At 41.8% G+C, this 22,813-nt stretch overlaps 1 protein-coding gene across 1 annotated transcript; it reads right to left on the reverse strand.

Annotated features, from left to right (window-relative positions):
• Positions 1 to 8,081: 8,081 nt before the first annotated feature.
• Positions 8,082 to 18,953, reverse strand: stk17al (serine/threonine kinase 17a like). The gene is given in 7 exon segments (XM_037688752.1): positions 8,082 to 9,146; positions 10,025 to 10,204; positions 10,460 to 10,508; positions 10,608 to 10,734; positions 11,422 to 11,566; positions 15,228 to 15,440; positions 18,645 to 18,953. Coding segments are annotated over 7 exon segments (1,110 nt in total). The 5' UTR covers positions 18,758 to 18,953; the 3' UTR covers positions 8,082 to 8,863.
• Positions 18,954 to 22,813: the final 3,860 nt, after the last annotated feature.

Consider the following 22,813-nt stretch of genomic DNA (forward strand, 5'->3'; position numbering starts at 1 on the left):
ACACAGTCTCAGCCCCCATTTTGTGTTTTGGAGTTTGCATCGCTTGTGTGTTTGTGATTTGTTTAGCCGTTATGTGTTTGTGCCTGTCGACCACCGTAAGAACTACAGTGAAACTTAAAAAAAGCAAACATAGATTTTCCCTTTTTATTTATTTTGTTACGAACCACTCCGAATGCGACGCGGCCGGGACGAAGATCAGTTCCTCCAAATCCGAGGCCATGGTCTTGAGCCGGAAAAGGGTAGAGTGCCCTCTCCGGGTCAGGGAGGAGGTTCTGCCCCAAGTGGAGGAGTTCAAGTATCTTGGGGTCTTGTTCACGAATGAGGGAAAAATAGAGCGTGAGATCGATAGGCGGATAGGTGCAGCGTCTGCAGTGAAGCGGGCGCTGTACCGGTCTGTCGTGGTGAAGAGAGAGCTGAGTCAAAAGGCGAAGCTCTCAATTTACCGATCGATCTACGTTCCCACCCTCATCTATGGTCACGAGCTTTGGGTTGTGACCGAAAGAACGAGATCTCGGATACAAGCGGACGAAATGAGTTTTCTCCGCAGGGTGTCTGGGCTCTCCCTTAGAGACAGGGTGAGAAGCTCGATCATCCGGGAGGGACTCAGTGTAGAGCCGCTGCTTCTCCACGTCGAGAGGAGCCAGTTGAGGTGGCTTGGGCATCTGTTTAGGATGCCTCCTGGACGCCTCCCTGGTGAGGTGTTCCGGACACGTCCCACCGGAAGGAGGCCCAGGGGAAGACCCAGGACACGCTGGAGGGACTATGTTTCTCGGCTGGCCTGGGAACGCCTCAGGATTCCCCCGGAGGAGCTGGACCAAGTGGCTGGAGAGAGGGAAGTCTGGGCCTCCCTACTTAGGCTGCTACCCCCGCGACCCGACCCCGGATAAGTGGAAGAAAATGGATGGATGGATTTATTTTGTTGCATAGTTAAGCTAACAAATATTTTGTCACAAGAGCAGTTCATATTCCTAAAGAAAACTGGGGAGACATTATTTAATCAAGCATGCTAACTATGCTACCACAAGAAAAAGCTTGAAATAAATATTCCAGATTATCTGTCTTCAAGAATATTTATTTTCCAATTCTCTCTGCAGAACCTTCAGTTGTTTTAAATATCTTGATTTGGTCGGCTGTGAAAAAAAACAAGTTGCCCACCCCCGTCATAAAGCTGTTTTTAGACTGTGGGCTGTATAGACTACCCATGAGTTGTCAGTATTTTACCTGCAGTAGATAGCATTTGCAGTTTGGAGATTCAGAGAGAAGTTCTTATGGGAGAGTCTAATTTAGAAGAAATATAAAAATCATATCTTCAATTAAAATAAAGCAGCTTGGATCGTGTTACAGCATGCGCAGTGTGCACCTCATGTTGTACCGACTCATTTAAAAAAGTGACCCAGATAGTCCAGTCAAACGCTTTATCTTGTTTTTTGCCTAAATGTTCAGCAAACAAACCTAATGGTAAAACACTTTTTTTAAACTTATTTTAGTTTTATTTTGATCTTACGTAGTGATAAGAAGTCATTTTGATTAACAAATGCTGACGTGCTGACTGGAAGGAATGTCAGAGTTTTGAACTATGATCACCTCAGGCTGAGAAATGATCAAGTTGTTGCCATTTTGACTTGAAAATATTGCTATACACAATCTCATGCAATATTACCAGATATCCCGTTCAGAGTATGTAATTGGGGATGACTCTCAGGTACTACCACACCAAACACGAGTTAAATATCTTTAAGACTCACTCAGTTTGTCATTTTTGTGTTTTCTGAGGCAGTTGGTTGACGACCATCATTTGAGTTAAACTCTAAAGTTAGTAGATGTACATCCAGTGATCCAACTATCCCCTGCTTTTTTATTTTAGTGCGAGCAAATATTTTATTGGTTTGTTGTGGAAATATAAATCAATTTTCAGAATAGCAGCAGGAGCAAAATACGCAATGAGGAGAAATCGTATTTATTGCTTCGTCAGGGCTGTAAAACAGTCAATGAGCAGAAGAGACGTCAAAATTAATAATAAAACTTATTGTAAAAATAGGCTTGCAGAGGTTACGGAAGTGTTGACGAATGGCCCTTCATGGAAAGTGCGAGGGAGAGAACTGGTGCACAGAAAACTGATCTGGAGATAGTGAGGCTGAGCGTGACGTCCAGAGCAGACAGTGAGAGGTAAAACTGTTCCTGGAACTGGGAAAACACCTTCGTTATGTAACAAACAGGTTATGGTGGATCCAGCAGGTAGGCTAGAACAAGTTTATGAGTTACCATTAATAATTTTTGCAAAGCCTTGTTGAAACTTTGCCTTGCACAGCTAATATTGATATATTTTTTTAAGTAAAAGAAGATTAAGCATGCTAGATCAAACATCATTTATGGTTTGGACTGTGTGTTATTTTAATGCTTTATCTTGTGAAATGTAAACCTTCACATCTTGTTTTCTCATAAAATCACTTAGTAATTTAAAGAGCTCACGTGTAACTCGCACATGTAAGAATATTATGTTATGGCAATAGATTTGAAACCAGTGGCGATTTAGCCGTTTTTGAGGGGGTGTTCAAGCACCCCTAAATTTTAACTTAGCACCCGTGAAACTTTAAATGATAAATGGACTGTACTTATACAACAACTTTCTATCTTATCAAATACTCAAACTCTTTACACAACAAGCTGTGCCTCATTTACTCATTCATACAGCTCTATACTAGATCCTTACAAAGAAGAATCAGAGCTTTATCACATTCATGCACCGATGAGACACACATCAAAGGCAGTGAGGGGTTCAGTGTCTTGCCCAGGGACATTTCGGCATGGAATCGAACCCCCAACCAACTCTTGCAACGGAGGACGACTACTCTAACCGCTCAGCCACAACCGCCCCAAGAAAACCATTGTTACGATTTTGTAAGAAAACTCAGTTCTCAAACCTTAAATTCCCCAAAATATTGAATATATTTGGAATAAATGACACTTTTAAACGGACGAGTAAAATCGATGATTTGTTTTTCACAAGTTGGATCTTTAACGCCACCTGTCACTCAATCCATTAGGCTCGTCAGCAATCGACCAATCGCTGTCCTCAAGTTGTCCCGAAAGTAAACACCTTACTTGCAGAAGCTCCACCCCCTTTTTCTCCGACAACATTGTCAGAGTTTTGCTTTACGGATGCTTTGTGGTCAGAGAGATTTGGAAAAATAATTAAATGTTGTTAGTGGGGGGATGTAATTCAAACTCATGTTATCCTGAGAGTTTAGAGGATGTAATACAGTTTATTACATTTCACAAACAAAACCAAGTTTGGAAAAATGTACAACAGTTATAAACAGGAAGTACCACATGTTCATCTGTACGAAGGTAACTTCAGGTAAATCCTCCATTTTCTGTCATAATTACATTGTATGTTTAATGGTTAAATTAAAGGTTAATGCTTAAAGCTAGTTGTGCTTTGTTTTATGTGTTTTATATGTAGATATATGTTGTAACTTCTGGTTGCATATATTTAGTCTTTGTTTGTTATGATCAGTTAACACTAAACAGATTTTGAACAAAGCGTTTACTAATTAATAAATTAACTTGTAATGTAAAGCGGAGCGCTCCATCTAGGATGCATGAGAGAAGCGGAGCGTGCTCTATTCACACAAGGAGAGCTGTTGGTCAGGCTACTTTTTTTGGTGTCATTAACTCTCAAATAGTTATTGAATCAACTGTTTGCTCATGAAGGTAAACATAGATGCTTAACAAGCTGTTAAAATACACCAGAATGCAAGAAATAGCATCTAGAGTACTTTATTCCAAATTTTCTGGGGGAGGAGCCCCAGACCCCCGCCCAGTGTGTCCCCCCCCCCCCCCCCACCACCACATTACAAATGCTTCTGACACTAGTGGCCACCATGTTGTTCAAGCCAAGAGCCAGTTTTAGCACTGGGGGCTATAAGCAGGTCAGATTCTAGAATTCCCATGTTTGAAACATTTATGAACTGTGGTTGAACAACAGCTTTACATTTCCATGACCCCCCCCCCCCCATCAAAAATGCTGCCGGCAAAACTGTTAGTGAGAGCATGTGTGTTTTTTGAGTTTTAAAATGTTCATTCAAACTTTTACAAGTTGTCACATTTGTTTCCAAAGCAATATTTCCCTGTACATTTTTTTATCCCCATTTACCCACGACTCGTGTAATATTTGAATTTGATGAAGTATTTTACAAAAACACACGGACTGCAGTCACAGTCATAATAGGATTTTGGGGCAGCTGTGAACAGCACATTTCAAGGTTTTTCACGTTTTATTTTTACTTCTATCTCAGTCACACACAGACAGTTAATATTGTTGGAGTGCACAGAATGCAGAGAAATCCATTGTCATCGACCTGCGTCGCTACTAGAATTAGCCTGGTCACTGAGCACAATGATTAGCAAGTTCTACTGATTGGTTCTGGTACCCAACTGGGTCAGGTCCGACACCAGATATGAGTTTAGTCTAGGTAAATGGAACAGAGCACTCCCACATCATATTTTAGATTAATATCTATAAAATCAACCCAGTTTTAACCATCGTTGTGTTCGTTAAGATCATTTAAGTTCGAGAGGATTACGGCAGTGATGGTCAGGGCCTCGGTTTCCAAATCCCGAGGCTTTGGGTTCGACCTCTGGTTGTGTCAGGAAGGACATCCGTCATGAAACAATTGTCAAATCTTCCATGCGAGTTAGCTTTGGAGGCTATTTTGAATTAGGTTGACTCCAAAAGTGGATCAGTTAGATCAGGGGTCTGCAACCTGCGGCTCTGGGGCCACATGTGGCTCTTTGGTCCCTCTGCAGCGGCTCTTTCAGGCTTTGACCAAAACTGAAATTAAACTGAATTGTATTTAAATAATTACCAACAATGAAAATGAGTAGTTTTAGCAGATTTCCTGTCAGTTTCAACCATCTGAAGGTTAGTACAAATACAAGGCGGACTACATCATGCTAGTAGTTTGTTAGCCACGTTGTCAACTTCCAGGCTCACAGCGTGATCTTTCTCTCAAAATGTTTTCCAATAGCTTTAAGACAAGTGGCTGAGAAAGAATAATAGAATACGTACCCAGAAGTATGACAAGAAAAAGCAGACAATGATCATAAAAAGAGATTGAATGGAGCAGGTTAGGCTTCTGTTTGGTGCCTTTGTGTATTTGTTTGGGTCTCTGTGAGCCAAGAGTCCAGTTTTTGCAGCACACTCATGAGTTAGTCGGTCACACAAACTGTCTGCTCTCTTAAATAATTTTCTATTGGTCACACTAAATCAAAGTCCCGCTAAGAAAGAGGACTTTTATCAGCGTGTATAAATATGTTGGCTGCAGAATGGAAAAAAAAAAAGAGCTGCCACTGAGAAAAAGTTCACAGGGAAGACGGAGGAGAGAGGCTTTGAAAAAAGAAAGGAAGCTAGTTATGAGCATTTCTGACATTCCTCAGCTCCACACAGCAGCAGGGTTTTCTTTAAAGGAGTCAGTCCATCCAGACCACTGCAACCAGACCAGCACCCTGCAGGAAGTCCCGCTCTCTCCTTGTCTGCTGCTGGACCAGCTCAGCGCTGAGGACCAGAGGAAAAACACATTAAAGCAAGAATCCAGTATACTGGTGAATATTGTTTAACCTGACACCAGTAAACAAGGACAGGAGTCTGAGCATGAAAGAGCAAGAAACTTTACTAGTTGGAAAGTATTCCCCTGACTTCCTCTTTACTGGATGCTGGTATTTCCTGTTCAGAAAGGCTGCTGGATATTTATGGACAGGCCCAAGAGAATTGCTTTCTCTCTACGATACTCGGTTTCTGTAAATAGACACGCTGACATGAAAAACAGATGCTTCTGCTTTAGTTTAGGATCCAAGCTTTAAAATATATCAGAAAAAAATAAAACAGCTGCATTTTACCATTAGCTTTAAGCAAAATGAGACAAGGTTTGAGTTTACTAATTGACTTTTTTAATTTTTAAAGTCTTGTCTTACTTTGACTTGTTCTTATTTACGAGACAACCGTTTTACACAATTTGAGGTTGTTTGGTTCTTTTTTTATTTAACTTTCATTATGTGTTTTATGTTTATTGCTTGTTTAAATTTTACTGATCCATGTTGTTTCAGTGCTTTGCACCATTTCAGATCCATGGAAGCACAATCCTTCTCAATGTTTGATGCTTCATTAAATACAGTAGTCCTTCGTTTATCACGGGGGATCCGTACCCTGAAGACCCACGATAAGTGAAAAACCGCGATGTACAAGTAGTAAGTAGTACAGTAGTTTATTTTAGTAGTTTCTTTAAAGGAGTCAGTCCATCCAGACCTCTGCAACCAGACCAGCACGCTCTCTCCTTGTTTGCTATATATATGTACATGTAAGGCGTTTTAAACCCTTCTCCTACACTTGCAATATTCCAAACAATGTTTCTAAACTCTAAATTCTCTAAAAGAGCACAGCATGTCATGATTTCATCTCTCTGCCTCCTCTGCTCTCACCTGCAAGCGCTCTTGGCCACGCCCACTTCTTCGCTCTGCACAGAGAACAGCTGATCAGCTGCAGGATGAAGTTTATTTTGCAGTGTGGGGTGCACAAAGGTGCAGGAGGTGCCAAATAATTTTAAATAATTCATTTTAAGTAAAAAGCCCATGCCGATCGTGCGGCTCGTCCATCAATCAGCCAGTTGTGTCATGTCCACTCTTATTTTGAAAAACCGTGATAGAGGGAGTCTGCGATGAACCGCGAAGTAGCGAGGGACTACTGTACATGTGTTGGTGGGTTATTCTACACATACGCCGCTCGTTTGTTCTTTTTCTGCCTGGTTCTGTTGGATGTTTCTTCCTGTTCAAAGGGGTTTTTCCTTTCCACTGTTGCCACTGTGCTTGCTCAGGATGGGAGACTGGGATGAAGTGAAGACTCAACAAGTCTGCAGGATTCTTTAGAGAACTTTACTACCGCTGGCCTTTTTTTCATGTATGTGAATGTTTCTGTTCAGTGTCCTGAGACAACTTTGTTTTGAATTGGAGCTATATAAATAAACTGAACTGAATTTTATTGCCCTCCACCAAAAACAAAATGTTTTGCTTGTGGGGTTTTTTGTGGGGTTGGGAAAAACTATAATTTTAGTGATCCAACAAAGTTAAAGTCTGGTTCCTTTTCTTGAAATGTTTCGTCCTTCATCTGAAAGACTTCAATCCGAGGATCCACAACAAACTCAGTGTGACTTAACTTTGTTGGATGTTTTTCCTGGATTACCGAGCATGAACTTTGATGTTTTGAACCACTTTGGCCATGGCTGCCTCAGATGAGTCAGCGGGAGAGAGGGCGGACTCCAGAGACCATCTGAGCACCATCAAACTGGTCAACCCACTATGTGAAGGTCCTTTTAAGACTTGAGTTTGTTGCAGCTCCTTGGACTGATGAAGTCCTTTGGATGAAAAACTAAATGTTTCAGCACAAAGTAATCTTCCAGAGGACCGGACTTGACTGTTAGATTTATTTACTTGGATTATTGAGCATGAACTTTGAACTTTCTTAGAGTTTTTCTGTCTATAGAAAAAAATAAAAATAAAATAAATAATCACAGAGACGGCAGTTTGATAGAAAAGCACGTGTATTTTTCTTTGTTACATTTTGCAATGCATTCCATAAACATTTATTTTAACACGATGTCCACAAGGACGAGTGCAAACCTTCCTGAAATTCAAGAGCAGAATCCAACAGGAGTAAAAGTTAACGTACAAAAAGACAGAATGTGTTGATCTGAACATCAATACACTGGTTAAAAAAAAGTCAGATTCTTCTCGGTACTAACTCACAATATACATTTCAGTACTTCTCTTTAGTTTCTCCACTTCTGAGAATCTGAAGGCAAGCATCGTGGATTTATCACGACACTCTGTTGTCTCCACAACAAACCAAGCAACAAAACCGAACTGCTGCTTCTACCACCCCATGGTTTCCTGATATGGATGTTGCAACTGAACAGGATGAAATTTAGAGGCAACCTTGTAATTAAGTTTAAAGAAAAAAATTTGTGCAACTTGTGCAATAACCAACAACAAAACCAACAAATCAAAAGTTAAGATTATAACATTACCGCAGATTAGGGGGAAAACTAGATATACGTGGTGTTTGGGTGATGGAGGACAGTTCTGTACAGTACTACGCTTCATGAACCTTTAGTTTCAAACTTATCCAGACAACCAATAACTAAATCCAAAGTGCTCAAGATTGTCCGTAAAAAATAAAGAATGCTACTACACCAACCTTATACGAAGGCATTTGTGACTTTAAACATTATGTAGCAGAGATGATACAACTCATAAATAAACATATAAAACAGTGAGACGTCTCGTATCTGGCTTCAGCATACGCGCTGCACTCTGTCGTCATTCCTTTCTTAAAAATGGAGCCATCTTTGAAAGTATGTACAGGTTATTTAATAAATGGAGTTATTTTTCTCTAAGTATTCCCATTTCTACTTTGAAACCCAGCTCAATAGGCTAACGGGGTGAAAAGACATCAGTGCAGAAGGGAACTAAACAGAGTTAAGCTGAACCCTATTCACTTCTGTTGCAGTGCAGTCGTGCAGCAAAGTCTTTATGCATCATATCCCACTTTTTTATTTTTACTTCAATCTTCATACTTCACCCGTGCAAATGCTCAAATGAGCACAGAGTAGCAAACGTTCAAATCCATGGAGGTATCAAACCACAAGTAGCTCAGCTCAAAGACGTCACAGCAGTAAAGGCAGCCTGGCAGAAAGCAGCCACAGAGCACGGTCCTGGTTCCGGAGGAAACCAGAACCTGCGGGCTTCACTGGCTCCCAGCATCTGCTCCGTTGAGTTTGAATTCATCGAGTCTCTACTACTACAGTGTGGGTCAGCAGATCATCCCCTGCGGTATTTCAGGCCGTGTGAGGAACGGGGTCTCGCCGAAAGCGAAGGCGTCGCGACCCGCCTTCAGCTCGCCTTTCCTCGGACATATGAGGTAAGGTCCGACGACTAGGCCCGGCTCGGGGGACGAAGCGGGGCTCTCGGGCTCCGACTCGGACTGGCTCATCTCGTGCTCGTCCAACGAGGACCTCATGTGGAGGTGTGGGTGGGAGTGGGGATGCGGGTTCAGCCAGGAGTGATTGAGGCATTCTTCTGCAGTGGCTCTCTTCCTGCACATACAAACACAATAACACAGCGGATGAGTGGAAATTCCCCAAGAGTTTACACAACCATCGGATTGCTTGGATCTTTACAGTTCGATCAGTTCTCCTAGAGGTCTGCCATATTTCTTTTCCACCCTTGGCTTCGTGAAACCACAAAAACAGCACGTTTAAGTTGAAGATATTCGCTCCTGCTCTTCTCACTGATTACCAGGAACCCTGGGAAATTTTGCCGTCTTCCAAAGCTACCACTAATTTGTTGCGATTAAATGATACTGGCTGGAGACTGTGGCTACTTTTCAGACGCACTGTGGTTACAAAATGGGGCTTCAATTCTGCAGCAGGTTATTAAAATTAGAGCCAGAGTGAAATTAGCCACGATTATTATCCTTTTTTCCACTCCAAACACAGTCACACATGCAAGGGTGTTTGATCTAATGTCCAAATACATTCTTTAACGGGATAGTGATCTTTGAAGTCATGTTCTGACAAATAGCCATCAATAGTTAGCACATTATGAGCAGTGACAGTGTAGGGATTATAGAGAAAGAGGCAAATGTCTTTGCAAAGGCTCGGCTAGTGGCTGGCCATGCAAGAGCTGAATCATGGCTGATAACTATTAGAACATCACTTCGGATATGATTGAACTTTTTAAGTAAGGCCAGCTTACAGTTGCCAGTTGATAAAGAGGAAGCGATTTCTTGCTAAAATGACGTAAATCTTATTGCCACACACTCATTTATGCGGATGTACTTCCGGCTGCTGTGAATGTGACCCACATCCTTGGTGTGTGAATCACCTTTTGGTGCTGCCGATGCTAGCATTGCTGGTGTGTGCGCTAAAATAAAATATCAGATCATCACAGTCTTTCCAGTAAAGATCCTCACCTGGGGTTTTTCACCAACAGTGACTTGATAAAGTCAACAGCCAGGGAAGAGATCCCTTCAAACGTGTCCTGCAAATAGTCTACGTTGACCTGGGAGATGTTGAGGAACGTCTCCTGCTTGTTGTCACCTAGAAAGGGCGACTCGCCCGTCAGCATGACGTAGATCAGTACTCCAATGCTCCTAACAGAATGAGACGAAGAAGAATGTTATGGGCAACGAGATCTTTGAAAACCGTTTTGAGACACTGTAACAACATCCACTAAGCTGTTGTCAGTCAATAATAGGAAGGTATGAAGCAACGATTATCTTGTGGTCAAAGGTCTAGACATGAAATATTTCTACATGTTTGGGAACTGTTGTCTCTCTTCTGTTCCCAGAGGTAACGATCCTGCTGAACAAGTTTGCATGAAGACAGGACAAAAGTAGCACACCTACCACATGTCTGTAGCAGTGCTAATGGGCTCGTAGCTCAGGATTTCTGGTGCTGCAAAAGAGACATGGACCCAGTCAGACATGAAACAGAACGCTCGATTTGAAAAGAAACAGGGTTCGGGGATTTTAAAAGCCAAAAGGCAGAACTTACCCACGTATTCTGGGGTACCCAGGATCTCCCTGACTTCTGTGATGCTGTCCATGCGTCTGGACAAGCCAAAGTCAACGATCCGAATGTCGCCCAGAGGCCTGGCACTGGTCAGTAAGATGTTCTGAGGCTGGAGAAGAAGTCCAAATGTATTAGTTGCAGGCAGATTACTCAATGTGTATAAATAATTCAAGCTAAGCAACGTCTTAAATCGATAACTACACATTGAATATATCTAGTTCTGAGGGGATTATTGGCTTCATTGGTCAATTTAAAAGGTAGACGCTCTGAGCAAATTATGGGAAGGTCTCCATCGTGCTCCTAAACTGCTTGGATGGCCCGATTAATGCCAGAAAAAATTGAAGCGTACCTAAAAAAGTTTATTTCTGGACAAGATTACCTAATCCCGTTTGAGACAAACAAGAGAAAATCCAATCTATGAATCTAAAAAAAAATAAAATGAAATATTATCTTTCAAACCACAAGAACACCAACATCTGATTGACATCTTCATCTTAAAGCCACCTAAAGAGCATACCACATGATATTAACACAGAATTTGGGGCTTTAGAATGGATTATTTAATCTATTATGTTGCTCAAGATGTGTAAAGAGAAACCAGACACTTTGTTTATTCTGGAGATTCTAAGAAACCTCGCTAAAAAAACATGATATCTCCGTCAGGTCTGTATACAAACTGACTCCTCGTGGGAACAGGGTCGGGACACACTAAACGGGCTCTGGTTGCATAACATCTCCAAGTCTAGCCCTCGAGGGAATGAATTGTCCTCCATTGTCATACAAACCGTGTCCTTACTTTTAGATCCAGATGAACCACATTGTTTCGGTGCAGGAAGGCCACTCCGTTCAGGATCTGCTTGGCTAGTCGTATTACATCTTTCTCTGTGAAAGCCTCGTCGTTATCGGCCACACACTGGTCGAAGATCTCGCCGCCGGCAGCGCTGCAAAGTAAACACAGGAAGGAATAAAAAAAACAGCAAAGAAGCCATCTAGAGGAGTTTACTTTTCATTTTTATGATGAAATTCTCATAAATTGCACCTCAAAATTAATAAACGTTCAGTTTGTTCGGTCTGAATCACGATTTGACAACAACAAATACTACTTATACAGTTTTTACTTCTCAACCCCCAAAAAACTTCCACTTTCTTTAAAATTATGTAACAGGTTGTTTCCTCGGTAGTCTACTTTGTCCCGAAAGGAACAAAGTCCGTCCACATCTACACATGCACGCAAGTCAAACATAAATCAATATAATTTTAGGCACCCCGCCTGTGAAAGAACCTTTCTTTTCAAAGAAGTATTACAGAGATAAGAACGGCTGCTTGAGCAAAATAAATCAGATAAGGTCTATTTCAACCTGATGAGACAATTGGACTCTCCAATACAGGAGGGAAATGAAATGTACTCCAGTCAAAGCTTTTCTAAAGGAAACAGGAAATTAGAGGGGAGGGTCAGTGTTAAGTTGGGAACAAAACACCTCGTGAGTCTGTTAATTCATACTCGTTTGATCAGAAGGGATTAACCAGTTTGTTGAATTCTGCTCAAGTCAATGTTGAATTCTGATTTTAAAATGGAAAGCAGCCAGATTCCTGACTGATCCTGCTGCTCTTGTGTAACACAGTTAAGTAAAGTGGAGACAAGGGGGATTTATGTTTGATGCCCCCCCATATCCGTCAGATCAGTGCCTGAAGCCGACAGTTCATCCCATAAAAAAAAAAAACCTACAACCATGTGTGGAGGATTTAGAAAGCATACAATCTTTTTTTTTTTAAACCCTCAGATGACGACTTTGTGACCAGGCCGTGGGCATGACCGTTACATAACCAGCACCTTCCAGTTTCACGTCTCCTTTTTTAAACCAACCTCAGCCGTAGAAATAACTTGTTTGTTGCCAGATATATTCCTAAACAGAGCTTCTTATTTGTTCTTGCTCTTCAAGAGTTTCAAGCATTAGATATCATAGTACCGTATTTTCCACCGTACACGTCGCACCGCCTTATAAGTCGCACCGATCCAAATATGTCTAATAAAGCGGTAAAAACATAAATAAGTCGCTTCGCCGTATACGTCGCATCTATTATGCGTCACCGCTGACCACCAGGAAATGTGGGCCGGTGTTGTGCCAAAAACCGATTGGCTGTCAAATGGCGGCCGCAGGAGCGTGCACGGGGAGGACTTTATTCTTGTTAAATTCTTGTTAAACACTTAAAAATAATTATTTGTTTGCTCAGAATTATAGGAAAGACGTGTCACAATCTAACTTTTGCTTAATAAATGCACTTTGGCGGTCAAATCAGCTGAATTTTGCCGGGGCGGTGCAGCGAAATGAAGCCAATTTGACGTTTGCTCCAAGCAGATGACGTTAGCAGGCTATGGCAAGCCGATTGTGTCATTAATAGCCACTTTTACCCATTACATGACACAATGGCGTGCCTTACTACTCAAGTGCCATCTAGTGGCTGAAAATTGTAGTGTTTTAGGTTTTAAATGTCAGAATTAATGAAAACGATCATATCTCAGCCAAAAATTGGTTTATAAATACGGGATAAAAAACATAAATAAGTCGCTTCAGTGTACAAGTCGCAGGGCATGCAAAGTATGCAAGAATAACTGCGACTTATAGGCTGGAAAATACAGTAATGCAAATCTACAGCAAACAGACAATATGCACTTTTTCAAGCCGTTAAATTTTCACAAGGAAATTAAAAACATGCATGCAGTCCTGCAAGGTCGTTTAAATTTGACTTTAATGTCAAAGTCTCACTAATTCACAGTCGTCAAAACTAATTTGTCAACATTAACGTCACCTGCAAGCGTTTACTGCGCCTGTCAGAGGCCTAGAAGGACTAAGTGTTTCAGTCCCATCATTAAGCTGTCAGCAGTGAACACTTCAGGAATTTACAAACTTGATGAAGTCAATTTAGTTTAAAGTCATCCGAGAGAACATCGACATTAATTACGTCTCTGAAGTTTAAACATCGCCGCCGTGCTCTCCACCTTTCCCAAAAATAAATTTCAGAACGGCTGCACCGATCCACAAGAATAAACTAAAGAGAAACAGTAAAGAAACTTCTCTTTACGTAAACAACGGTGTATCTGCAGGAAATGCTATTTATTCAAAGCCCTTGTTGGCTGACCACCAAACAGGGTGCTCATTTACGTCAACCGCGGCACCCTGCCAAGCAGCGAGTGTCACCAAGGATAACCTTACAGTTGGATGGATTTACCAGACAATGCTTTGCTCAACTGGACCCTAATGAGGTCAGGGTTTTGTCAGGCACGCTAAACAGGAATTAAAGGAAGACTGAAAGAAAACACGGCCATGCTTTGCAAGAAAAAAAACGCACTCAGGCTGTTACAATAAGTAAAAAAATACTTGTTGCTTTAGCTGAAGCTGCTGTGCATTTAACCACATAACTATCTTTGTGAACTTTTCTTCATGGTAAACTTCACTATGACTGTTAGAGCACGGAAAAGCACCCATCAGGACTCAGAGGTGAATCATTTCTCATCTGTGATCTCCTCTGGAACCAGTCATTACGCTGGAGCTTTCTGTGGCACCGACGCACACTGGAGCTGCACTTTTGAGACGATCACAATTCAGCTTCTGTCGTTCCTCTGACACTGATGAGGATGTGGTTGTGGCTATGAAGTGTATACGCTCGCTCATGACACATTATACCAGCGCAGTGCTGTGCTAGTTTTGGGAGCCTCGCTCGCCGCTTGCATTCAAACCCACAGGAAATGGAAAATAGTTTGCAATTCTTAAAACTCGGGGCTGAGGTCAGACGGTTTTAGAGGCGCCGCTTTACGAGTTTCATCATGAGTGTTTCTACAGCTTTTGGGACGTGCAATAATTCTTGACCAAACTCATTTCTCATGTCCAGGAAGGGGACCCACATTGACCGACCTCGTTATTTTTTTCTGCAGGGTTGAGCTGTGGTGCCATTTCCTCTTTCACACTTTACTTACAGGGTCAAACGCAGGCATCCCCTTTTGTTCTGCAGAAACAGTCGATGTCAGGAAGATTAGCAAGAGCTAGGTTGAAGGAGACTGTTTAGTGATATGATTCAAGCATAACTGCACTGTTATATTATATTTATCAAGGCAAGTAGGGGTAAAGTGGTCTTTCCAAATCTTAATTAACCCACGTCATCTTGCTAGTCAGAGAGCATTTACTTGTTGCATCATGTTAATACTCCACGGGCCATAGCCAGACAGCTCAGCTTCTTCACCTGTGCAGTCCAAGTCAGCAGCACACTCCCTTCAGCTCTGATCAGTACGCATCATCTCAGTGACTAATTTGTAGCCCGATATGAACATTTTAGGGAAGTTTGCAGTTTTGGTCTCGGCGGCGTTTGAAGTCACAGTTCCTGTCAGAAAGCCTAACGAGAAATTGAGGTGATGAAGCAACACTGAGCAGAAACCACCACAGAGAGAATTTCCATTTAAGGCCGAGTTTATGAAACAATCAGTAGTAATGTAAGACAGGTATAGCCCTGTTTGTTTGTTTGTTTATTTATATATATATATAAAAAGTCTGACTAAAGCAGCGTTTATGTTCCCTCTGGGATGTTTTGGAGAAGTTTCTCACGACTCACCACTCCAGAACGAGGATGATTTCGGAGCTGGTTTCGTAGACCTCATGCAGTCCCACCACATAGGGGTTGGCCTTGGCTGACTCCAGCACAGCGATCTCGTTCAAGATGTCCATGCGGCAGTCCGCTCCCTTTCGTCTCTTTCTCAGGAACTTGGCAGCAAACTGCTTCCCTGTTGCCTTCTCAAGGCACTTCTTCACCACTGCAAACTTTCCCCTGGGAAACGAAACAAGAAAAAATAATAATAAATTGAGCGTGTGATCAGAGAGGAGGCTGAAATTACAACCAAATCTTTGGCTTTTCAGAAATATGGGACAGATTTTGCTGCTCGACCTACTAAATGTAACCTAAATCATTGAAGTATTGGAAAATGATCTGAACCAACGTTCTGTTTGCAAATCAATACAAAACGCCTGCCAACCTCTGAAGGGTCAGTTATGGAATACGACAGAGATAAGAGGATTGAATGGCATCATTTATGAACACCCATTTAACTGACAGTTTCCCCACTCCCTCCTATGTGTTTAACCTCCAGGAGGGGCTGGAAGGAGGCAGATAAGCCTGTCACTGGTTGTAAAAGCTACTAAACTTGAGCATGGACCTGATAAGAGTTTTATCACTTTATAGGTCAAGAAAAAACAAAAAGATACAACGACTTGGCTGTTGGGATTTCTTGGTAAAAACTAGATTGGAAAAAAGAGCATTTCCTTTCACTAGCCCATCATTTCCATTCCTTTTTATGGATCAACAAGGATGAATTCATTGGAGGTGTTAAAGGTCAGCCGTGGGTGCGGACAGGATGTCCGATGTGTGCAAAATTGCCACCGAGTGTCACACAAACATAATCGCCAGCTGCTCCTCCCACACTGATAATAAGACCTGGTCCACTTCCCTTTCTCCACAGCTGACAGCAGCAGGGACAAATGGAGTTGTGTTGACGCCTCCGCCCAGACTGTTAGCCAGAGACCGATTGTCCTTTGACAGTCGTACAAAAGCTGACCAGTCAGCTAAACACGGCAGCCTCCAAACCAAGACCACCCACCTAACTGTGGCTAGTTGCACCAGGCAGGGGGTCTGCCGCTTCACTTATGCTGGAACATGAGCAGCTTGGAAAATTGGACACTAAAAAGGTTTTGTAGTTTGCACATGAAGAAGAACTGGGTAGAAAGAATCTAAAGGAAATCTGAATTCAATTCAGTTTATTTATATATCGCCAAATCACAAGAGAAGGCACTGAGCAGAAACCATTCATATATAAATAATGATTGGATTCATTGGGTTTCATGGACAAATAGAACTGTGTTTCATCAGCATAATGAAAATTTACCCACACTCTTTAATTACTTTACCTAATGGAAGTATATATATATATATAAAAAGGCCAAGAGTTTTGGTCCAAGCACTGAACCCTGAGGAACTCCATGACTAACTTTGGTGTATGATGAACATTTATTATTTACATTTACAAACTGGAATCTTTCTGATAAATGTGATTTTATTAAACTAATTTAGAGCTGTTCCTGTAATCCCCACATCATAAAAGGTCCAGTCAGTGTGGTGCAAGTTGAATCCCAGATTGTACCTGCAAAGAAGTGACTGTGACCAAACACAGCAACTGTTCTGGCTCGAGTTCGATTCCGTTTTGGCTCCGATTGCTCCCGCAAGGCCCAGATTCTCCCCTGCAATTTCACTTATTTTTTTGCAAAATGGTGACACTCATTGTTTGGCGTGAAAAGGGCAAAAGCCGTCACAGCCTTTTCATACTTAATTAGCCAAGTTCAGATTTGTGGGCTGGGAGCTACATATGGTGTGAAAAGACATGACTGGGGACGACATAAAGGAGCAACAGGAGGCTCTTTCAAAGGGTTTGCTACAGGTCGGAGGTCACTAAACAAGACTATCTTCCAGCTGGCCATGTTCACACTCCACACGTTTCAGATGCACGGAGCTGTGGGGAATATTTTAAACAGAAACCTTTAGTTTACTCTGATACAGAGGCTCGCTCTCGCATGAACCCCTCAAGAATGTTACCTATTTTCAGATTAAAATGCACTTTATGTCCACTATTGATCAACTCTACTATGAAATGAGGCCAAATCATTTCCTGCTCTTGAAACGACGATAATTTCATTGAGAAATGCATTTCCTGTGGAGTTTTTGTCTCCCTCAGCAGGGCACCGACTCACGTCTGGTGTGCAATGAGATGTGACGGCTCTCGCTGCTCTTATTTGCCAGTTTGACAGATGGACTGAGCACCGCAGCGCAAGTTCCTCTTCCTGCTTTCGAGTTGGCCACAGAATTTCCTGTACATTCTTCTGACAGGGGGCTCGGCTCAGAATACAAAGCATGACACTGAAGACAAGGCTTTACAAATAAAACCAGTACGTCTCATGAGTGGAGATGGTTACCAGGAAGTAACTGCAGGAAGAATCAAACTGGCACCAACAGGCTAGATGTGCACACTTTACACCTGACTTCCTGCCGTGCAGCGCTGCATACATTCCTCCACCTAATGTGATTAGTGAGGCCTGATCTCAGGATGTTGTTGGGGGGGGATCATGGGAAAAGGAAGAATTACTGCAGTTTTAATTATTATTGAAGCCTATAAAGTGACAGGTGACCCCGTCAAGATTTTCACAAAGTTAAAAGGACTCAGACAAGTTAAGTTAAAGTGGGATCGTTAGGACAGATGCAGAATTAGCCGAGACAAACAAACAGCAATTAAAGGCCTCATTTATCTCAATTTGAAGGGTTTCTGTGAAAAAGTTTGACATCACCTTAAATTACATTAAAGTTAGAGATAGTTCAGGGCAAAAGACACAATGGTGGCTGATTGTAGATGACAAAGGCCATTTGATCAGATCTCCAAAGAAATGTGGTGTAAAAAATGCTCAGAGCAGAGAGTCTCATTGAAATCGTCCTGTCTGCAGGCTGCAGCATGCCACAACAGTAGAACTACTTACCAACCTAAATTTGTACATTTATTTACTCATGACATCAGCTGGTTTACTTCCATTACTACAAAAACGTGGGCTTCAACAGAAACGGCACGAGCTGCTTCACATGAAAGTGATGTTTTCAGTGTTTCCAGTTTATCCACACAGTCAGGTGAGATTAGATTTTTGAACCATTTAAAAGTTTAATCATTTACGTAATCTGTGGCAAACATGTTTTTAAATCAAATCTCTACAACGAAAACAAAACTGATTGGGAAGATTTAAACCAAAAAACCCACAAAAGCGCATTACGGTTGCGCACTGCGCGTGCCAAGCGCCGCCGCTCCGCGGAGAGGAATGCAGGATTGGAAATGTTCAATTAACAGGCTTCCCAGACACGTGCAGAGAGTAAATCTAATATGATTACACGAATGGCTCAGGATTAGAAAAACATTCTTCTGGAAGAGAGAAAAAGAAAACCAACCTGCCCAGTTCTTTCCCCACCAGCTCGTAACTGGTCGCGAAGGGATCTTTCCTTATCCTTGTGTGGATTTCTGTCACAATTCCGTTCTTGTTCATTGTTTCTCAGTTTGGCATCAAAGTCCTGCCTTGAAAACTAAACAGCTGTTTTTCCTCAAAGATGTAAAAGAGACGAGAGAGACGAGTTTCTGGTCCGCTCAAGAAAAAACGCGCATCTTTGGAAAAACAAGTCGGCTCGAGCCAACTGGAACTGGAACCACTGGGAGGTAATCCAGGTGAGACGATGCTTCCCAGTCGGCGCAGTGACTTGTGTTTGACTGCAGCCAAACATTCAGGGCAATGAATAAACTCCCCAGCAGGACCAGCCCCCTCCTGCGCCTGACGCGCAGCGCAGGAAACCAATGAGTTCTCACAGGACGCAGCGCGCGCGAGCCAGCTGGCAAGTGGTGACAAACGAGAGGAGCTTACTGGTGCAGGTACACAAACACAGGCTTTTAATCATTAGTTGTGCTTTAGTATTTATTAGACTTATACTGCAACAAACCTGAAAACATTCAAGCAGATGCGAGTAAATTATTTAAAGACAAAAGTCACTAAAAACTGACAAGCTCATTAAAAAAAAATACTGAAAATGAACTAATGGGAATCAATCATTGCTGATGAACTTCATTTTAGCAGAATTGTTTTAAAATAATCAACTGGTTTTGAGAAAAAGGATGATGACGGTGAGGTCATGTTAAAGTAAGGTGTGTCCTGTAATGGTCATCACAGGTGTCTTCACTGCTGTAATCAGTGAGTCTGCCTGTAAAGTGTGGCTGCGAACACTCAGCTGCTTGGGATCATGAACACGCTGATCACAGAGTTCATAGAATGAAATCAGCATAAAAAGCAGATTATTGATGTTCAGTTTAAGCTCCCTGCACGTGGCTGCAAGAGATAAACTGATGACAACATGAAAAGATCAAACAAATGGTAACCGAAGAGCCAGAACAACTTCCACTGATGTTATCGGTGAACTCCAAGTTCAGTTCTTCAGTGTCTGATCGGTCACCGTTGAGTCAAAGTGGACTCGTGTCTGAGACGAGGACATCTGTGTTGAAAGACAATCATAAAGACTCAAGAACAGATGTGTCAAAATGCATGACAAGCCACAACCTTGTGAAGAATGTCCTTTGTATCGTATTGTTTTTGTGCCACTAGTGAGCGCATAATTCTAGTTAACGTTGTTCTTATTTCACATCTTAGATCTTATTACTGTTCTTCTTTTACATCTTATACTTTTGTTGGATGTAACTGGGACCCTGTGCACAGTTTCATGTGTGGTGCGTACGATAGATTACTTTGAATCCTTTGGACAGATGAGACTAAACAGGAGCTTTATGACGACAAGACCCATCAGACCCAAAAAAGAACTGTACGAAGATAAAAACAGGCAGTTCAGTTCATTTATAAAGCGCCAAGTCACAACAGAAGCCATCTCCTTGCACTGCACAGAAACATTCAAAGACGTTAAAAGTAAGTTAACAACATTATTTATGTGAGGAGCAGCTTCGCGTTTAACTCCATCACAGAACTCTCATCTTGAACAAGCATGAAGGCGACAGTGGAAAGAAAAACTCCCTCATGAGGAAGAAACCTTTAGCAGAACCAGGATCAGGACAAGAGGACCATCTGCTTCGACCGGCTGGTTTTGGTAGGAACAGATACACAATGGCAGGTCAAGAATCACATTAAGATAGAAATAGTATCAGATGAAAACTATTCAGTTTTAACAATTCATTTAAGGAAACGAGGTCCAGTTGTCCTCCACTAAACCTATAGCAGCATAACAATCCAACCCTAACTATAGGATTTATTAAAAAGGAAAGTCTTCAAACTGGACAATGTGTCAGCCTCACAGACAGAAACTGGAAGTTGGTTCCACAAGAGAGGAGCCTGAGAACTGGAAGATCTTCCTCCCATTCTGCTTTAGCAAACTCTATCCCACAAGTCTTCAGTCTGAGAGCGAAGTGCTCTGTTAGGAAAATATGGGACAATAAGATCTCTAATATAAGATGGAGCTAGGTTGTTGAGGGCTTTGTAGGTTAGAAGCAAGATTTTGAATTCAGTTCTGAATTTGACAGGGAGTCAAACACAAAGAGGCTCAACTTTGTGCCGGAGCTACTTCAGTGCGTCTGAATCTGTGCAGAGTACAATAAAACCTCCTCTGAAGAGATTCTGCTGCCCAGCGTCAGAAAGCTTGGTCTGAGTCGCAGGTCCTGGATCCTCCTACAGCCGATTGACCCAAAACACACTAAAGCTAAACATTGAACAGTTCTGTGGCCTTCTGAGCCCTGAGCTACATTCTGTTGAACATCTGTGGAAGAAGCTGAACAAACCCTTCAAACCCGAGCCAGCTGGGGCAGTTTGCTCATGAGGAGTGGACCAAAATACCTGTGGACCAAAATACCTGTGGACAGGTGCGAACGGCTCAGAGAACCACAGAGTGCTTGACTGTAGCGATTGTCTCAGAAGGATGTGGAACAAACTGAAGAGCACCGTTGTTTTTGTCAAACTCAGTCTCATGAATTTGTTTCTAAACCAGTTCTGTTGAACCACAGTTCAAAAGCAGTCGCAGATTTGTTCTTAATATTTGTGCAGAAACCGTTGTTGGGGTTTCTGTTCTTTAACAAAAAGGTACAAACACATCTGTAACTTATATAACAGGTACATTCAACAGGTTAAGTCTAGCTGTCTCCTTACCCTCATAATGAATCTAACAACCTCAAAACGTGCCTTTTCCATTAAGACAGCAAAAGTATTGTATGCATTTGAAACAACTCATTCTTAAAGGTTTTAGAAACATTTAGATTTATCACTGGTATGTTTTGTCCGGCTCCTTGCACCAACTGCACCAAACAGGTGATTTTGTTTTTGCTTCCTCACACATGAAGCTGAAAGTACAACAGTTCCCACAAAGCTTTTTCTTTTTCTATCTGTGGGAGAGTTGTTTGTCTGCACGTTGAGCCGACGTGTCATTACCAAAGAATTCAAAGCATGCCACCAAACAGCTCATCAGTGTGCACGGCGTGGACTAAATTTGGAAAAGGTGATGAAGAGGCACAATTCTGAAGTTCCTGTTGTTGCTTATATAAGAAAGGACGAAAAAATGCACCGTCTCAAGTTGACCTGCGAGTCGAGTCATCGTAAATAAGAAAGGCTTGTGTTTATCTCAGTGATATGGAAAATGGATTTGTTGCTTCAAATTCTGGGGATTTCTGAAGGTAAGAATGTGAAGCCAATAAATTCACAAAGCCCAAGCTGTGCTGAAAACTCCAACACGTGAGCCCCAACACCAGACCGGACTATTTGTTCATATAGAATAAAAAGTTATGATTCCAGATATCAGTCCAAAACTTCTCATGATTCTATTAAAACCATTTCAGTAAATTCATTTCAAAATATAATATTTTCACAACGGCTGTCTGAAGGACCGTACTTGTCGCCGTACACGTCGCACCGTCGTATGAGTCGCAGCTATTATGCGTCACCGCTGACCACGCAGAAACGTGGGCCGGCGTTGTGCCAAAAATCGATTGGCTGCCAAATGACAGCTGCGGGAGCGTGCACGGGAGGACTTAAACAAGATTTTTACAAGATTAACACTTAAAATCAATTATTTGTTTGCTTGAAAAATGCACTTTAATGGTCAAATCAGCTGCAGTTCTCCTGGGCGGTGAAATGAAGCTGATATGACGTTTGCTCCAGGAGTTCCAGAACGAGACGAAGGTGGTTTGTATGGCAAGCCAATTGTATCATTAATAGCTACTTTTACCTATTAATGAGACACTTGGCTTGCCATATTACTCAAGCGTCCTCTAGTGGCTGAAAATGTTAGTGTTCAATATTTTCCATGTCAGAATGAATGAACTCGTCAGATCTCAGCCAAAAATTGGTTATAAATATGGTAAAAAAAAAAAAACATAAATAAGTCGCTTCGCTGTATAAGTCGCAGGGCATGTTAATTTATACAAAAAGGTGCGACTTATACACCAAAAAATACGGTAATTGAGTCTTCCATGCAAGAGTTTTAGACTAACGTTGAGAAATGACAGAGCTGCCATTATTTTGGTTGCACGCTGAAAACAACATGCGTGATCTTTTCATATTGATTCATTTCTAATCTTTATGTAA

The sequence above is a fragment of the Nematolebias whitei genome, chromosome 15 (assembly GCF_014905685.2).
Source record: "Nematolebias whitei isolate Nwh7 chromosome 15, NemWhi1, whole genome shotgun sequence".
NCBI lineage: Eukaryota > Metazoa > Chordata > Actinopteri > Cyprinodontiformes > Rivulidae > Nematolebias > Nematolebias whitei.